A 19,555-nucleotide genomic window follows, 5' to 3' on the forward strand; every position below is an offset into this window, starting at 1 on the left:
AACGGATTCATCTGTAAAATATGACCTCTGTACAGGCCATTTCTGCACTTTAGCCAGCACATCAACTTAGGGAGAAAAGGCCAAACTTTTGGAAAACCCTGAACTGGTTACACTGGAACCAGAACAGGGAAAACCCGACCCATTCATAGTGAGAGCAGATCGTTCTCCCTTTTGAAGCCCAGCTCTACTGTGCAGGGAGCCTTATGCTCTTATTTCTTGGTAGAATACACATTCTATTGCATGAAACATCTGAACTGTTACTTGGGGGGGGGGGCAAACTGCAGTACCCAATGCATTGGCAGAATCACATGCCCAGGAGGCGATAAAAGGAGTAGAATAGACAGACAAACATTGAGAGGAGATGTGTAAAGTGGTATCATGTTATTAAAACATTACATTGGAAATCAACAGAAGAACATAAATGGGAAAAAAAAAAAAAAAAAAAAAAAAAGAAAAAGTTTTAAACCAGATTCAAACTTTTTTTTTTTTTTTTTTTTTTTTTTTCTCCTTTTTCTTTTAAATCTGAGTTGATCCAAAAGCAAAAGCTTACATTGCAGAGGAAGAACAGAATACATCATGGCATTGATAACACAGAGTTGCATGGAAGCCAGACTTGTGGGCAGGGTGCAAGTTGCTCATCACAGCATCATCGTGGGCCCTGGACAGATTGAACTGAGAAAGTTGGGATCCCAAATTTTTTCATCTATCCAGGTCTTCCTTAGTAAACATGCTACATATTCTCTTTTGCCTTAGGGTGTTTCTCTGATGAGTTTGTCCAGATGTGTTCTCCTACTATAGCCAACTAGAGCCAAAAAAAAAAAAAGAATTTTCCACGCTATTCCAAGGAAGCCAAAGTTATTCCAAGCATGAGTGATAATGAATTTAAAAAACAAAACCCAAAGAGCCAGAAACAAATCCACGAGGAAAAAAAACAAAAAACAACCAAAAAAAACACAACCCACACTCAAGAGCTTTTCAGACTAACAAGTATTGTCTATAATGTAAATAGTTTAGAAATATGGTAATTAAATAATCTAAAAAACACTCTTACTCTGCTGTACATTTATAAACAAATATTTACAAAAACTTTCCACTTTGTTTTAAAGGATGAGGTTTGCAGTTTGTTAACGATCAGAGTCTTTTACTCATATTGATTCTTTGGTGTACTTGCCAATTTTTTAAGGTTTATTAAAAGTGTTCAACTGTGAATTTTACGGTAATGGATCTAGGCTACATAACAAATCTGTATTATGCACTTCTCTTTCCACATTCTAGTTCAAATGAAAAACAAAGTCCATTTACTCCTTCAAAGTATTTGTGCACGATAATTTAAATAATAAAAAAAGACCAGATTCTACATGAAATTTGGGTAGGATTACTGGTGAGTAACCCTACTTCACCGAGCACATGTATAACTTCAGATAGCAACCAGGACTATCAGCAGGCTCAGAGATACACGTGCTGCAGCACTTTGTTGAACTGAGGTCTGAGAAACCAGCTCCAAGAGATGGCTTGGCATATAAGAAATGATGAGGGCTTCCCTCCACCTTGGGGAAGGGAAAGAGGAGAGGATGAAAATGAATTTGAAAGAAAGGCTTTTTACTGGCCTGAAATGTATGTGTTCCCTTTAGACGTCAGCTACTTAAATAACCAAAAAACAAACCTCAAACAATAAATAATGGAATTACACATTTCTTCATTAAATAGCATTCTTGTTACCAACAAGTCTTCCATAATTTTCTTCAGTCACAGCAACAGACAGAACAAATAATTTGCCTTAAAATAGATTGCAACTAAAATATACTCTAGATTACCTTAGAAAATATTACTGTAAAAATTCAGTGGGAAAAGATATTGGTTTAGACCAACTTACAAGTGTAGTGTACAATACTAAGTATTTAAAAAAAAAAAAAAACAAGAAGCAGTTTTAAGGTTCTGATCTTGCGTTACAAAAGAGAAGATTCATGCTTCAAACCCGCCAGCTCTTACTTTTCATCATGTCTCAGTTCTGCAGAGCTTTTAGATCCTAAGGGCTGACCCTTCCTGCTTCCACCACAGCTACGGGCACTGTCACACACTCTCATACACACTCCAGCTCAGTCCACCCCCACACATCACCTGGCTGGAGCCCTACCAAGCCTTACTGGTGGCCCAGGCTCAGGTGGTGCAGTTTTGGGATCAGCCATGAGTGCTCACATTAACCTGGAGCTCACATGCTGCTAAGTGGGCTGCACTGGAACTGGTACAAGCTGGAGATCGAGAGGTTCCACATTCCGCTACCAAAGCTCCAGAATCTCCAAAATCACATATGGTTTGGAAGCTGAATGCAGTATTGGGCACTGCACGGAGGGAGAAGCCTTCTCGCTGCCATAGCTCTGCTGCATCTATTACCAGTGAAAAGGTTTGTGCTTCAGGTAAACCACAACCCAGGGTTACAAGGTATTAAAATGAACTAGCAGATATAAACAATGTGAGTAAACCTGCTTCTGCCTTTTTTTTTTTTTTTTTTTAGTATTTTTAATACTAAATATTTTGAAAGTGACAGTGTTAAAATTAAAAGCCTCCATCGGTTCCTTTCATCTCCCCGTTTCCATTGGTATAATGGGTACAAAACACTCCTGACATTAGAGGGGCTCTTCTGGAATCAGTGAGATGGCAAAATAAAAGGAGAAGGCATTGGCAAGAACCATGTGATGACTCCATCATCTCTTGATAATGAAGAGGGTGAAACAACTTCAAGTTTTGGCCCAATCTTTCTTTGATAGCAAGAACTTCATTTGTTATGATCAGAAACAAAACTCATTAACAGATCTTTTTAATACCCAGCACAAAGAACACATCCAGTAGCCAAATTTCAGTACTCCTTTCAGTTGCTGCTTTTAGATTACTAGGAAATCACTTGATGTTTGCACAATTTAAACTTGCAATACCAAGAGGGTGCTTCTTGTTTGTGCGCATATAAGGTGCAGCTGAACACAACTTACATGCACTTCTCACTCTCTAAAATAAATTGAATTTCGGAGCAATAATGACAACAAAACTCATCACTGCCTTTAAAATGAAGGGTTTGGCCAATTTCTTTTCTACCTTTTTTTTTTTTTTTTTTTTTTTTTTTTTTTTAAATGGATGCAATTTGGCTGAGAACCCACAGATAAAATTCCAACTGAAAGTGAAATAAAGCAGGTTATACATTCATGAAATTCAGGGATTAATAACGAACAGCAACTGCCACCATCATCTCAGTAACGTCCTGTTAACACTGCAACGAGGCAGCAGTTCCTATTCTCACAAATAATGCACTGAGACTAAATGAGGAATAGTGGGGAAAGGAATAAAAAAAATAAAATAAATCACACATAAACGGAAAATACATCAGAAAGATTATTGCACAGGAGGCACTGTATGAGAAAATACATCAGCTTCAGAATTCTAGGTTTTGTTGTTTTGTTTTTTTACTCTTAAGTTAATGTGTAAAATACAGAGGCTACGCCTCTTCATAGTGTTCCATCACTGTTAGGATGAGATGAAAAGAGCCGCCCGCTGTACAGGGGACGTCAGCAAAGAGGGCTGAATTTGATGAGCATCTGAACTACAGGAAAGAGGAAGAGGGCAAAATGAAAAAGACCCTCACATTGAATCGAGTGATATTATTACTTTTTAAATTCACAAATTATCCTCATACAGTACCCAATTACATTGTGATTATCAACTCTTCCCTATCCTGCAAAAACATCCACCCTGGTAGAGACAAAATGCCCCAACAGACCACAGGGCTCCAGAGGTCTATCGGTATCTTTTCGCAGGACTGGCACCTTGATTTCCAGACTTTTATCAAACCTCTGCTCAGCACGCCAATTCAAAGCAACCCCCTCCGTCGTTAGGCCACATTCCACCTCCACTGCAAGTCTGCACACTGAATGTGAAAACAAACAACTGAAAACCCAACAGCAAATTCTAAAATGCAACATCGTATAGAAAGCTTGGACCTTGTAAACCTGGACCAAGAAACCAAAAATTAAGACCTTCTAGCATGTGGTATAAAAAACCCAAGGAAGTGTATACCTGCCTTCTGACTTCACAGAAAAATCAGAATTTGCATAGGATATACTTTGTGCAAGGCAACAAGCCTCTTCAGTATCTGGAATATAACTAATCTTGCTCAGAGTTCTTCTCTTCATGGATATCAGATATCATCGAATTTGTGTTTTAAGTAGTCTTTCATAACCTTGGCAATGGGTAGTTCGTCAAGTAGTTTTAGGTTTTGAAGGCCTATACACTGTCGGATTTTAATTCGGCATAGATCTTGCAAGTTTCTGGGCTGTCCTGAAAAGAGAAAAGGAACACAAAAGTAAAATGATCACATTTTAAACATGCTTTAAGAGATCATTTGCTCGGTAAAAATAACAGAATTGCTGTCTTCTGAGAGAAAGAAGGAAACTGCACGGGCAAAGGGAAGGAAAAAGTTACAACAAAAGACAGAAATTAGTGCCTTTCTAATGGATAATAATTCAGTGAAATCAAGGGATGAATCCTAAAAGCACTGCCATTTACACGCACGTAATTTTACTGATGTCAGTGTAAAGAGACATCATCCATGCGAGGATTCCCCCGAGGCGGCAGCATACAGTCAAGGCACTGCAGAGCAGCAGAACTAATCTGTACAACTTTTCGTGCATTTTTTTTTTTCCCCTATCCTTCTGTCACCTGGGAAGAAATAAAACACAGCCTTGCTTCTTTTCAGACATTCAGACAAGAACTAGTTCGCTCATCTGCAGTGGGAAGAGGCAGTCCCCTAGGAGAGCAAGGCTTACCAAAGTTATTCGAGGATCGCGTGGCAGAGTTGAAGACTGCTTTTTTCCCTTCTAATGAAAAGACAAAGCCTTTAGGCTTCACACAGCCACAGCCCCATCAAGCAGAAAGGGATGAAAATATGAGTTAACCACTATCCACAACAAGCTTTACCAACATCACGCTGATTTCTAGCAAGGCTTTTCCAAAATAACTGGTTCCCACCTTGAGAAACAGTCCTCCATACAACATAACATAGGAAAGGTTAATCTAGCCTCGCATCCCAAAGTACCCAGCAACGGATCCAAGAAAGGAAGGAAAAAATGAGAACAACAGTCATTGAGAAACACTGTCCCAGTACACCCCTCCAGCTTTCAGCATGCAGCCTTCCTGCAGCGGGGCCCCCACAGATCTGGGCCTGCAGTTGCTGTGCCCCCTGTAAATCTGTCGAATGTTTTTTGAACCCATTCACATTTTCAGTATCCAAAACATCCTGTGGCAACACATTTCACAATGTAACGAGGCGTCGGCTGGAAAACTACAAAGCACTTTTATTTATTTTAGATCTGCTTCCTGATTGCTCTGCCGAGTGCCTCGCATTCTTCCAGTTGCAAAAAAATAAGTGATGAATAACAGTTCTTGTGGCAGTCATAGCTTTATATACCATACCTCCATATCACCCCGTCCTCCACTCATGCTCTTTCAAAGCTGAAGCCATTGACTCTAATTAAACTTTTATTCTAATTAAACATTTCCCCACCAGGAGCCAATCCAGCCCCTTGCCCACGCTCATTGCCTGCCTTCTTCATCCTACTCTATTTTGAAGTCAGCCCAATAACAAATAGTTATTTTGATCACTGGCTGCATCATGGCCTGCAAAAGGAGTTATACAACTACAGGACTCAGAGCTGGTCAGATACAAAGTACTTGGCAGAACGGTGTCAATAGCAAGATAACTCACCACCAACCCAAAAGTAATCCAGTATTGCCTTTAGAAGGAAACGTACCACAATTGCACTGAGCTGTTCGAACACCTGCCCCTTTGAGAGACACCAAGAGTCCATTAATGAAGCAACTTGGCCACATGCTCTCCAGCCTCAGCCCTTCAACAGTAGGGCTGCAGGGCAGACCTGCCTTCCACCAGGACAGTGCTGCCTCAATAGACCTTGACTTTACGAGTTTACTAGATGCTCTTGCTAAGCACAGAGTAAAGAGATTATGAAACTATTTCCTGTTTTCTACTTTGGGCATTTGGTACTTGGTTTCAGTTGCCCCTTATAGCCAGTTCCCCTTTCTTTTTCCCCCCCCCCCACTCCTGTGTGGGTTTTTCTATAGAAACGGCCTGATGGACAGGTACACACTTGGATTTATCCTAAGCACTAAAATTATCTGAGGTAAGCTAGCAGAAGTAATGCAGGAAAATAGTCTCGGTCCATTTTTAAAGTAATCAGATTTGAAATTACAGAGCATGAAAACTGGAGTTTCCCTTCATATCAGTTTATAATACTTTCACCACACTTATCACCACAGTATCTAAATACAAGCGTATTTTTAATTATATACTTCAGCCATGGCTTCAAATGCAGGTCAGCAATTACTTTGTTCCCCTGGTTGTTTTTTTCTTAGCAAAGTCTCTTCCTGCTGCAAGGAATGGAATTGGACTATCTGGAAAACAACTGAAGTCTCAAGCTTCAGAGAAAGAAATGTTGTTTGCTATAAGAAACAAAGCAGAGGGATCCTAATTATGATAAATAAATAGCTCTAATGCTTTACGTGTGAATGCAAAGAGGACTGAAAAAGGATGCACCTCCTCACAAGTTCACTGCAAACAGCAGATTCAGAGGCTAAGAAAGACTACAAAACCCTGCTATCTGCATGAGGATACACAATAACACAGCTATGAGACGATGATTTCTGCTTTCAGAAATCAATGCCTTTTAATTAACATCCCGTGGATTACTTGAGAGGGAAACAGAACAGACAACTGAAAACACCCAGAAGAAATTGGTCACCAGCTAACTCAAAAAGACCCGATTATCAAACGTATGACATTTTCCCCCAGTAAGCCTAAAATATTTCCTGGGAATGTGTTAACAATGGACATTTCCAGTGTTAAGCACCAGTTGCTGCATCTAGTGGCTGCTGGTGTCTTAGGTCACGCCTTGCAAATTCCAGGGTTATTAATGCATTTGTGATTTATTAGAAACGGTGTCTGGAACACTTACTCATTCTTGGTTGCATCTGAATGAAAAGGAGAAAAAAAAATAAAGGATTACCAACCAATGTCAGTGAACCTTAGTTTGGCAAATGAAAAATGTTATTAGTAATTTGGCAAAGTGAGGCAAGTTAAGTGATGAATGAAGCCTGTTTAAAAGTGATTAGAAAGCAGCAGCTCTGATTATACCCCGCATTGCAAGTTTGGAAAGCTGTTGAGGCAAATAAGCTAAAAAAAGAATTAAAGGAAGAAACTGAAAACTGCAAAAGGTAAGGTTGACCCAATTACCACCGTCGAGCAGAACAGTTACATAAAACCAGTTCCGCTTCCCATCATCTTAAATAAAAAGAAATTAAAAAAATCCTGATCCAGTGTCAAAAGGACACGCTGAGCCCAGCGGTGCTGCTGGCCCATAGCAGGCAGGGCTGTGTTGGGCTGTTACACAAGCCAACACCTGCAGCTGCTGGGAGCTGGAAGTTTGCTCGGATATTCACAGCAACAAGTTTGATATTTCAGAGGATTTATTTTGTAAGCTTCATGGTGACGAGCAAATAAGAGTATTAATTACGTAAGGAGAGATGTATAGTTCATCTTTGTTCCGCTGCCTATGCTGCAATGGGAAGCAGAAATCCCCACCACAGCACTTGTGTAGTTTCCTAAATATTAAAGAAGTTTCTTCCAAGCAGAAGAAAGATGAAACTTCGGATTATAAAATAAAGAGGACTTGATTTTCAGTTCTATTCTCTCTACAGATAGCAGTTGTCAGGATGTAAAACTGCCCTAACTGACGTGTTCACTCAGGTGCTCACAAAGTTCCAGCTTCTTGCTATTTTCTTTTTCCCTTTAAATAATTATTTCCTTTAAAAAACAAAGCAACAAAAACCAAACAGATTTCAAAGCTCATGTCACTAATAGATTGGCCTTGTCTGGTAAAAACAAGAGGGAAAAAAAAGCACATTACAGTTAGTGGTGAATTCCCACTCCGTGCTTTATCCCCCTCCTCCTGCAGCCCCAAGGCATCCTGCAGACAATCCGTTCCCAACAGAGCTGGCCTCCAGGCAAGCCCCACCGCTGCTCATGGCTGTGTCCATTACACCCTCTTGTAATTTCACAGTGAGCTCCATTTCAACAAGGCTAAACTTGGGCCTCTTGCTTTACTGAGCACAAACAGTTTCTCAAACATCTGTGCACATTACTTCCAAGAGTTGGAAGGGACAAGGTAAACAGTGAGCTTTACAGCCCTCAACAAAAAATAAAAGTTCCCTGTTTTTCTTTTCTGCAGTGTTTTCTTTTTCCATTCATCCTACATGATAAATCAGCCAAGCTTTCTTCTTTTATTTTGTTTTAGGACGTGCACTGTAAATAGAGGAGCACTGACAGCTCTGCAATGAGGACAGGCAGTAGCAGGGAATGCACAGCGCTGCCCCTTCTATAGCAGGACCTGGCTCACCTGCTCCCACTCCATGCACAAGCACAAATATCACTTGGTACATCAAACTTCAGGGGAAGACTTTATTTTGGTGAATGCTGTCCTATTAACTTTTATCTTATGTCAGTCCTAGCAACATTAATTAGAGCCTAGCTTACTACTCATCCATCAGTAGCTAACAGCCTGTAGCAGAAGTTTTGCTGGCAGTAGTGATCTGAAGAAGTTGCATCTGTGGGTTCAGGTGTAAGAGGAAAAAACAACACAAGAACCTGAAAATGTTAGGCTTCTTCAATAAACATCAACAATCCTTTGTCACATATGTCACATACATATGTATCCACATACCTCTTGGATACAGTCCTCCAGCCTTCAGTATAGCACACATCACTGACCTCAGCCACACACGACACAGGAATATTCAGCCAATGCATTCTGCAGAAGTTCAGGTTGGGATTTGCTCCCTATACAAAGAACCCATGTCATCATAGCAGCAGCTACCGAGAACTGTGCCAGTTCATTCCTCCTCCTAGGCAGATGTGCCTCCCAAGAAACAAAGTACTAACTCACCTAACAGGTACTATGTCTCACCAGTCCTTGAATTCATACCAATTCCTCTGACAACACTAATTATTACAGACTGCCACAAGGCTTTAAGCAAAAGTAGCGTGAGAGTGGAAAAGGAGAATTCCTGCCATACTCCTCCAAAGATCCTGCACCTGCACAAAGCAAAGCCACAGACAGAGCCAAGAGAGCGTTCAGCAGTAACTGCAATTACACACATAGAAGTTGTTGGAAATCCTTCCTGATCTTTTGTTCCACCTACTAAAAAAAGAGAGAAAAAGAGAGAAGTGCTTTTAAAAGCAAATGTTGTCACTGGTTTGCAGCGTGTAGGCAGTTTCTGAAGAAGTTCGCAAGTGAACAGGAACATCAGTTTTGTACTTTGGAAGCTGCCCACGGTTTTCTCTGCAATATTAAATACATCTCCCCTGAAAGCTTGCAGTGGTGTTTCTCAAACAGAGCCACTGCCTCACCTGGGAATTGCGAAAGGCTGAAAGCAGCAGCAAGAAGCCATTTGGTAGTTTCTTCTTAGCTACAAACGAAACTTAAAGATTTGTGAAACACTAGAGAAAGCTGATATATACATATAGCTGGTGGCAGCCGAGTTCCTTGAGACTTCGATGGTAAGTATGCCTGCAGCTATTTGGAAGAGCAGAATGCCAGAAAGCTCAATGCTGAGCATAACAGGTGGATTTAGTAATAAGATTTTTAATACAATAAACTATAGGCTTGCGGCATTTTGTTTTAACATTTCATCATTAATCTTTAAATTGAGCCTCCAATGAATTTCCACAGCAGTCTCAGTAAGAATTTCGGTTGTGTTCATCTGTTTTTGGAGACAAAGTGGTCTGAAAAGTAAAGGCTGCTTCAACTGCAGTCTGAGTTCGCAATTGTATTCTGAAATACCACACTAGGAAATTCTAACTTGAGAGTTAAATGATTATTGGAAATGTACCTCCCTTTCCTCTAGACAAGGACTCAGGCCATGTTATAAAGAACTATACTCTTTAAGAAACAGTTACCTGCAATGTGTGAAAAGTAATTGTGTTTCAAACAGTATTTATTACAGATCCAACTCAAGTGACAGTTATATTTACTTAGCAAAGGGATAAAGACAAAGAGAGTAAGGATTTCCTTAGCAGGACTTCTGTCTAAAGTTTGCTGCATGCTCACAGCATTGCACAGACCTTCTAGACAGGAAAATGACGGTCCCTATTCAAAGCCAGTGTAACTCACCCTTTGGAAAATAAAACAGAATGCAGATGAAGTATCTGTAATTCCCTTCATTTGGAGACCCTTAGATCCTGTTCCAGGTCTGCAATCAGGTCCCTGATCATGTTACCATACTTGCCATGCTGCACTGTTGTGGCTAATGCAGATGCGCAGCCCACTCAGCATTGCAGACGCTCCTCTGCCACCTTATCCCAGCAGCCGTTACCTTAAATGAGCAATATGGGAACTGTGGAAAGCTTCACGCATTTCCCTTCCTTTTCAAGTTCAGAACTGAACTTCTAGTGCCTAAGACTCAGTCTGTAAGATTTATCTCCCCTATCAATCATGTTTTTTCCCTGCCTCCAGCATCCTCTTCAAGTTTTAATACTTGCAAATCCCTTCCAATGTCAATATCCCATCTCAGCCCATAAATGCACATACACAAAGCTAATGCATACACACCACCAAATAATAATAATAATAAATTGATTTCTAATTACTATACAGATGCATTCCTTCAAGTTTGCCATTTGGTATCATATAAATGCATCTCTTAATTTTGCATTAGAGCATTCCAAGCTTAACACCCCTACCGAGGCAAGGACTGATCTGGTACAACTGAACCATAACCAAAAGGCACTCTTGATTGGATGATCTCAGATACCACAGTGGAAACTAATGCATCCTTTTGGAATGTAATACAGAAAATAGAAAATAAAAGGAAAAAGAAAAAAGGAAAAGGTGTTAAAAACATTCAGCAGTTTTCATCCTCAATATTGTTGTTTTATGCCCCCAAAAGAGACTTATATAATAAATAAAAGAGTAAGAAAAAAGGAGATACAAGTGACTGTACATGAAACCAACAGCAGGCTCACTTTAAAAAACTCTACTGTTCACAGCTTTGACATTCATGCTTAAACACTGAGATACAACTACAGAGCAACTCTGTTCCACTTGGAATTAGTCTAAGAGTAAAGCAATCTGCCTACAGCCAGGAAGAATATCAGACCTCCAGCATCATAAAACAAAACCCAAAGGTGCCCAAATCCACCGACAGGCTATCAAGAACCAATACAGGGCTGCCTGAGACTGCTTTCCTACCTGCTGTGCACAGCTAGGGACCCAGGCTACAGGATGCCATTATTAACCACGGCAGGAACTACCAATACAAACAACAATCACAATTTTGGAAGACCCAACTGTAAGAATGTTTTCTGAAGATAAAAAACTAAAAACACAGCAACTTCAGCAACTTACATTGTATGTAGGCTGCTAAATAGTATTCCTTTTCTCTGAAGCATGCAAGTGCTTTCATTAGAAGACGCAGCTTGCAGAATTCGAATGCATTATCTGTAAACTTTAGAAATCATAATTAGGCCTAATGCAACTAGGAACTAGTTCCTGCTTTACTGTCAGAGACACTCCTCAGAACTCTGGGCACACATATAGAATGTACAGCTGTGGATTTCTATATCAGCATGTCCGACTCTCTGCAGTACAATGGCCAAGTAAACAACCTACACATTCTTGTTAAGAGCCAGGCACTGCTACCAGCTGCAAGAAAGTTACAGCATGAACTCTGCCCGAACGCTATAAAATCTGTAATTTTTTTTCTTCCTGAGTAAATACATATTGCAATGGATGGAGAAACAAGATTCTTCCCCAAGTGCTGCAGGGCCTGAGCTCGGCAATTCCCTGCATGCGGGCTGATCTAATTGGGAACGTTGCTCCAAAGTCCCAACCCTTTTCTACTTATTTTCTCTCTCCTACACCATCTTATTGCAGTGATTATTCATGAAAACAGTGGAAGACAGTGTTTGGAGATTTATAATAAGGGCAGCGCGGTCTGTTTATAGCTGTTTGTAAACACATATTCATAATCATTTTGCTCAGAAGCACAAAGCTGAAGTGTTTTTGTCAGCGCTCGTCCTCCCTGCTTTCCCAGATCTCCCTCCATCAGCACAAAATTGGAAGAGTTCCAGGGCTGTTACGCTGGCCACAAAATTAAGCTGCTTTTCTTTTTTTTTTTGTAGCAGAACTTAGTCTCACTTCAATGAAATAAGAATGTAAACCCTTAAGGTACAGAGTCTGCAACCCCAGCTGAAGCTGAGGCTTTGGGAGCAACAAGGAAAAACTGAGTAGATCTAAAATTCTGTGCTTATGGATACCCTCTAAGAGTTATTATTAACATATACATATACATATATGTAATATATATATATATATTTTAAGCAAGAAAAGCAAATCTGGATATTCTATCTTCTACTAACAAACCCAACTGTGCTCCTATATAGCGAGAGGCTCCCAGAAGCAAAAGCATGAAGAAACGCATACGAAAAGGGGTCAAGTAAAGTAACAAGGAATAGAAATAACTATTCAGTTTTGTCAACTTCCACCTTTCCAAAAAAATTCTCTTTGTATTTCAAGATAGATGCAAAAACAGCAGCACATCAGGAAGACTAAAATGAAACTCCAAACGCTTCTGTGTCAGTTACTGGGAACAGATCTCAGCTGATTCACCCCAGCCCACGCTGACCTTCAGAAAACACGGGGTGTTCAGTTCTCAACCAAAACCACCACATAAAGAAAGAAAGAAGAGGAACCATAGGGAAAAATAAAAAGGATGTGTGAAATGCCCCACGCTTCCCAATGGTGTAAAGATCACCCTAGCTGGATGGTAATTTATCAAGCCATCATGTTTGAGTTAGTAAACTGCTAATTGCATATAAGCAATTCCTAAGTGCTTTTAGGTAATATTATAGTTATAAAACACACCATTACAACATTACATGCTGAATGGAAGAGTAAGAAAGCTTGCAGATGTCTAACACCAAAACCCAATAAGCAAAACTGACACGAACACGCTCAGTTTAAGCATCAGAAGTAACGACGAGTTCAAAACTTCCATCTTTTGGAGACGGTAACAAAACCAGAGCCACACACAGCACACGAATCCCCCTCAGCACGCAGGGATAAGCTGCAGCACTTTGTTGTTTGTTGGAGGTGAGAGGGAGAGGGAATGTGGGAGAGAAAAATGCAGCAAAGTTCTTCCCTGCTCGCGTAGTGCTGCCAGAGGACAAAGGCAGAGACTGCCCTGCGTTCGCAGCATGCTAACCCAGCAGAAGACCCCCATAAAAGCCAACACGCAAGAAACATCCTACACTAAAGTCATAAATAAAACTAGTTTTTACAGTTGCTTTTTAAAAAAAAAACAAAACAAAACTTAATGCTTCCTGTTGATACTTAAAACGAGTTCAAATGAAATATACTTCACATCAACACCTTTGCCAAGTACGAGATTCCCAGTATCAGAATCCCTTCACCTTCCCAGAAACTTTATAGTGCGTTTCAATAGCATCAAGGGGCAGAGAGAAAGCATTTTTCTCCTGGGCTAAATTCAAAGAAGGCTTTTAGAGGACACCGTGCCCAGTGATTTAACTTTTCTTACATACATACTTGTCACTTCTTGTAAGAAATCCAGACAGGGTCGGCTACTTCCAGAAATACTTATTGAAACAGCCAGTGGGGTCTGTCCTTCATAGTTCCTTGTGTTAGTGTCTGCTCCGTAATTATACAACATTTGTGCACAAAGCACATCATCTCTAAGAGCAGACAAGTGTAAGGGTGTCTGTCCGTCCTCCAAGCGCCCCAAGTTTGTGTCCGCCCCTCGCTGAAGGAACATTCGGCAGTACGAGTGATTGCTTTTGATCACAGCGTAGCGTAACAGGAAACCATTCTGAATGTCGATGTTGGCATTGTGATCCAGCAGGATTTTCACGCAGCTTGACCTCTCGCGGATAATGGCCAGCTGAAGCGGGGTTGTACCTTTATCACTGAGCGGATCAACCTCAGCCTTGAACTCCAACAGGAGCCGGACAAACGAGTCTCTGCCATAGTGGGCTGCTACATGGAGGGGAGTCCAACCGTCGTTGCTTTTTGCATTAATAATGTCACTCCTATATTCCGATTCCAACATCAAGCGCGCGATCCTCGCTCGGCCATGCATGGCTGCGTAATGCAGAGCAGTGAAGCCTCCAATTAAGTCCTTAACCGTGGGATCAGCTGAAGTTAAAATAAAATTAAGAAACAATTAGAAGGCATCGGGGTAATCCAGTGCTGCAAACAAATAACCACATGATTGGATGTTATTCTTTTCAGGCACAGCAAGATAGGATTTTTCGTACTTCAAACAAATTTCTGCACCAAATGCTATTGTAAAGAAAAAGCATAATTATATTTACAAAAGAATTACACAAACTAAAAAAGAACTTTTCTTTCATTTATGTATGTTTCCATTTGACAAATAGTTTTCAACATCTTTCTAGCACTCTTGGGCTAATTACCCAAATCTCTCCGTCCATCCAGTTTTCCTCCAGCTCTGTAATATTACATTTCTTTCTCAATGTTCATCTTTTTCTTTTTTTTTTTTTAAGTTTCCCTTGTGTTGCTTCTTGGTCTTAAAAAGAAGCATGTGTAGAAACATCTGCTGTCCCAAATTGCGGATGTTTTGTGGTCTGGCAGGATTGTATTGTTTTTAGGGTGTAATACTGTATTAGGTAAAATGTTTCTCTGTGGTCTGCAGGATTTCCAAAGCATGTAGGATATATGTTATTTTAGATTATCTTGATAAAGTTTGTTTTTATAAACGATGAATCTGTTCTGAATTTGTAGTTTTGACAAAAATTTTAGATGTTACAAGAATGTAAGCAACCACGTATGGAAGGAGTCAAGAGAAAAGTTAGTGCAGAACACGAGTGATCAGACAGATACTCCCCCAACCCTGACACAGGCCAAAAACTTCATCTAATTTATGACTTTAGAAGCATAAAATAACTAAACCAATTTACTTAATTCCACCAGACTTCAAAATCAACTGACTTTTCCCATGTAGCAGCTAATTGCTGAAGGAAAGGTGCCTGCCTTGTTCCCACTTCTCACGACTGCAGATGCTGCCTGGTGGATGGTAAGGAGTACAAACTGCAGCATGCAGGTTTGAGGCACATTCCCAACCTAAGTTTTCCAGCTGGTAAAAAGAGATGCTGCCCACACAAAAAACTTGCATTAAGCTGACATATTTTCAATATGCTCATGCATCTATTGAAATGACTGCAATAGTTCTGGTATTGAATTCTTTGCCATTTCCTCATCCATAGAAGAAAGCTAAGTTCACAATATCAACGTTAAGCTAGTTCAGTTTAACGATGGTCTGAGAATGCAAAGATGCCATCACAAAACAGGGATGAGCTTCAGTATAGACCTCCTGAGACCACATTCAGATAGCACAATGAGATAGATGTCCTACCAAAATAATAGGGCAGAGAACACAGAGTTGAGAATACAGCTGCAAAGGTAACTCAGTAAATCCAGAGAATGTAAGATTTAAAGAAGGGACTGAGGAAAGAGGATAAAAGAAAACCAAATGTACAAACTAACAAAGCCACAATTAAAACAGCACATGACAAAATAAAGTGTAAGAATCACCTCTAGGAAATAGAGAAGAAACCCAGAAATAATGAAAGATTAAGGAAAGTTTAGTGCCTTTGTAGACAGCCTTCCTTTTGTGAAATGCAATAACAGTTTCAGCATTCTATAGAGTTGCACTAACCTGAGTTAAAGCAATTGCTGAAGTATCCACAGGTTGGCAGGAAAACGCAGATGTGGGCTCAGTAAGCGATTCCTAACCTGCTCTGTGATGGTGTCTGATATTTTAGCACAGAATCAGTACGACCCACACAGTTATCAAAGACTACAGGGACACTACTTCCCTGTAACACTAGCTCCTCACAGATTCTCTCTCTACACTGCTCAGACTACTCCAGATTATCTCCTGAGTGGTGATAGGCAAAGCGAGCAGCACAGGCACAAGGATGCAGCAGGATGACACATCCTGAGAGGCAGATTTAGGGAGAAAGCTGGACATAACAGAGACAGCAGAAGCCTCAGCCATTTCCCACAAAAAAAGAGTTACAAATAGAACTGACAAGCACTTTCATGTCATGCCTTCTCTCCCATGGTGAGCATGCAGGTCAATCATTTCCACCTCCCAGCTGAGGCACATGGTTCCAGCCTGGTTGGTCTGTGAGACTTCCAGATCCCATCAGATCTGCCCCAACTTTTGTGTATGCACGTGTACAAGTATTTAGCAGGCAAGTTGTTGCAATATGAAAGCAACAGTTTTGCTCACAAAGTAAGGATATCTTTTCCCTATGGTTTTAAGCACCTTTCAGTGCCTTCTCCCCTCCCATAGTTTCATTACTTTTGTATCATTAAGCTCAATAAAGTTACAAGAACATGTAAGACATATATCTCAACAAGAACAGAACAACAAAGTCTTACCTGGGCAACCAAGGAACACAGATAACTAACCCTCCAAAAACAAGCCCAAAGTAAAAAATAAAAAATAAAATAAAATAAACACAATAAAAATATTCCATTTTTCATAATGCGCTTTGGGAGAGCTAATTGCACCAACTACTCCCCCAGTAAAGAAGCAATTTTAACACGACCAAAACGATACCTGCAGCTACTAGCAAGTGTCTTGCTGCCACCTCCTGTAAAACTGTTGAATTGCACAAGGGCTTTTAGAAGTTGGACCAGCGTTGCATTGCACACAGTTTCTACCCATTCAGTCCCTGTACGAGCAAAGGTAAGACTGCAAGGCTTGATGTTGCCTTAAAAGCTTTGATTTCTGTGATTATTTTTTTGTTTTAATTATTTTTTCATAAGCTCCAACGTCATTACCATGTTGTAAAGTATCTCTGTCCCCTGGAACACAAGCAAGGCAGAAATGAATTGGGAAAGAATTCACTTAGCTTACCTTTCAGATTCAGCAGAGGGGTAAAAAAGTACTTGGTACAAGTGTATTTAACTAGGAAGGGATGAAGCCAGCACTTGCCAGCATTTCTTTATCTTGCCTCCATCCTGATTGTTTGACAATTATAGTTATTTCTTCTCAAGCTTCCCATTAATTTGGGGATAGCAGAATCTAGAAATATGAACAGCTGCATTTGGTCACTTCTAATGTTCTTAAAATATACGGCATAATACAGCGACATAAACCTCGAGCTGCTTATTAAGGGTACCTTAATTACTGTAATCAATCTCACTTGAGATAGAAAATTGCAACACAGTGATGCTCATGATCTTATTTCATGTTAAAGCTGGGTACGTCAGCTAGCTATTAACTCCACCGTTAATGAAACCTGTTTTTAGTACTGTAATCTAGAGAATATATAGGTTATTAGGAAAGAGTCTAAAATCTTAGTTTCAATTTACTGCTCAGTGGAACAGTTTCCCTACTTTCAGGACACTTGCTCTATCAGACTAATTTGAGAAGCCAAGAACACAGAGCTACTAGTTTCATAAAGTACTTCTATCACTCCCACACTACTAGGAATTAATTCAGACCACAAGGTTTAGAAACATGGCTACATTTATCTTTTGTTTTGGATTTTCTAGGACAACACTGATACACAAGACCTCCACGAAGGCATTGCTGTTCAGACACAAAACCACCGTGAATTGGTTTAGGAAGATGAGCATTTGGCACTCAATCATTTCTTCTGGATTCTGCATGACCTTACTAAAAATTAGATACCTTCCAGCCAAGACTAAAAATAAACAGCTCTGTTTAGACACATCCTTTTTTTAGTCTAATTTCTGGGAGCCTTCCCAAATCATTTCCTCGCATTAATGCAAGTAACAAGAAACTGTCCTGTTCAATTAGCATTGAGAGAACATCACCCAGAGACAGCTAGCAACTACACACTGTCAAGGCTTCAGTGGATCATTACTTCGCTGGTGCTGGGAATTAAAAAATAGTTTTTGTCCAGTATTTTATTGTCTGTCTCTATATCATTTTGAAAGCAAAAAGAAAAGTAAAAAAAAAAAAAAAGCATCTAAGGGGAAAAAAGGTTTGTTGTCTAAATTACTGAAAACTAACCCACTGTTTTTATGTTGCTCTCATACTGAGCTTTGTGACACTGGATTGTTCCTGTGGAAGGAAAGAGCATCTCCATTTCATTAAAATGAGACAAGTGCATTAAGTCAAATTCCCTGTTTCTGAATAAAAACTAAGTTTCTCTGGAGTTCTGATCAAGTTTCTGCATTTCATAAGAGTACTTTTCTGATCTATTATCTCTGTACCTAGTTGCTATTTCTGCTGGCTTCATCTCTAAATGCGAGTTGTTAGTTTAGGCATTTCCCCATCTATCTGCCTCTCCTCCTTGTTTAGCAGAAAATAAACGCTTCCTCCTGTTCCACACCACCTCCACTCCCATCAGCCAATCTGCATGTACAGCACTGTCCCCTGGCTCTTTTCTTTGCTGGTAAGCAATGATGAAAAAGAAGAGAAAGAAAAAGTCGGAGGCAGCTAGGTCACGACTCCCATAAGAAGCTACTTCTTATTTCCAGGTCAGTGATCAGAGTCTCTCTCAGTGCTCATTTGCCAAAATCCATCTCAAACCCACTACCACTCAGGCCTACTTCAGTGCTCCCGCAGCATCCAAGATGTGAGGCATGGCACTCTTCCCTCAGCAACAATCCAGAGTCTTCTCATTCCTGTACTTGAGAATAGTTCCAGCTCTGCTAAGCTCCACAACCACAACTATCAGTCTCCTCCTTTCTTCCCACTAACTCTCAGGTACCCTTTTTTCTCTCCACAACTTCACTTACTGCCTCCCCTTTATTACTAATACACACCCAGTCACTTCTGTGCTGTTTACCATAAGACTCATACCAGAAAATGACTTTTCCCTTCACTGCAATATCTTTTTTGGTCCAAAGGGATTAATATCCATCATCAAATTAATCTACTTTAAGAGGGAGGAAAGGGGAGGCTGTTAAGAAAGGTACATACAAACCTTTCTCTAATGAGGCAGGCTTGACTAAGTTTGTTTTTAACACTCAGCTCATTGGCTCACTTGTGACATTATTATGTTTTAAATGCTCACTATCTGTTACGTGTGGTTTGTTTTTTAATATTATCTGTTTTGAGGGAAAACAAGGTAAGGCCCAAATCAGTGCCAATTTTCTGAACGGAGGCTCAGCTACAGAAAAAGCTGCTGTAGATGACTAACCCTCACACTATTTGTTACTCAACTTTCTAGTCCTGGTGATTAAACTCTTGGCTGCTTACAGAACAAAGATGTCTCATTACAGGCAGCTTTCACCAGGCATCAGATTCAGCTGGTACTTCATATGGAAAAGAATAACAACAAAAAAATAAAAACAAGACAAAACATTACGCCAGCAGCTATTTAATAGCAAAACCCATACAACTAAAGTAAGCAGGGTTTACAGGGTTTTTTTGATCATTTTAAAAACCACATCCTTTGAGACTCAGCCTAGAAATT

General features: G+C 40.1%; 1 protein-coding gene across 2 annotated transcripts in view; it reads right to left on the reverse strand.

Moving 5' to 3' along the window:
• Positions 1 to 528: 528 nt before the first annotated feature.
• ASB7 (ankyrin repeat and SOCS box containing 7) overlaps positions 529 to 19,555 on the reverse strand; it is a 29,957-nt gene continuing 10,930 nt past the window's right edge. For both annotated transcript variants that reach the window (XM_072345432.1, XM_072345433.1), the window contains exons 5-6: positions 13,659 to 14,264; positions 529 to 4,323 (exon numbers count right to left, since the gene is read on the reverse strand). In XM_072345432.1, the coding sequence (XP_072201533.1) occupies positions 4,184 to 4,323; positions 13,659 to 14,264 (746 nt within the window). In that variant the 3' untranslated portion in view covers positions 529 to 4,183. The remainder of the gene's footprint in view (positions 4,324 to 13,658; positions 14,265 to 19,555) is intronic.

Source organism: Excalfactoria chinensis, chromosome 10, assembly GCF_039878825.1.
Source record: "Excalfactoria chinensis isolate bCotChi1 chromosome 10, bCotChi1.hap2, whole genome shotgun sequence".
Classification (NCBI taxonomy): Eukaryota; Metazoa; Chordata; class Aves; order Galliformes; family Phasianidae; genus Excalfactoria; species Excalfactoria chinensis.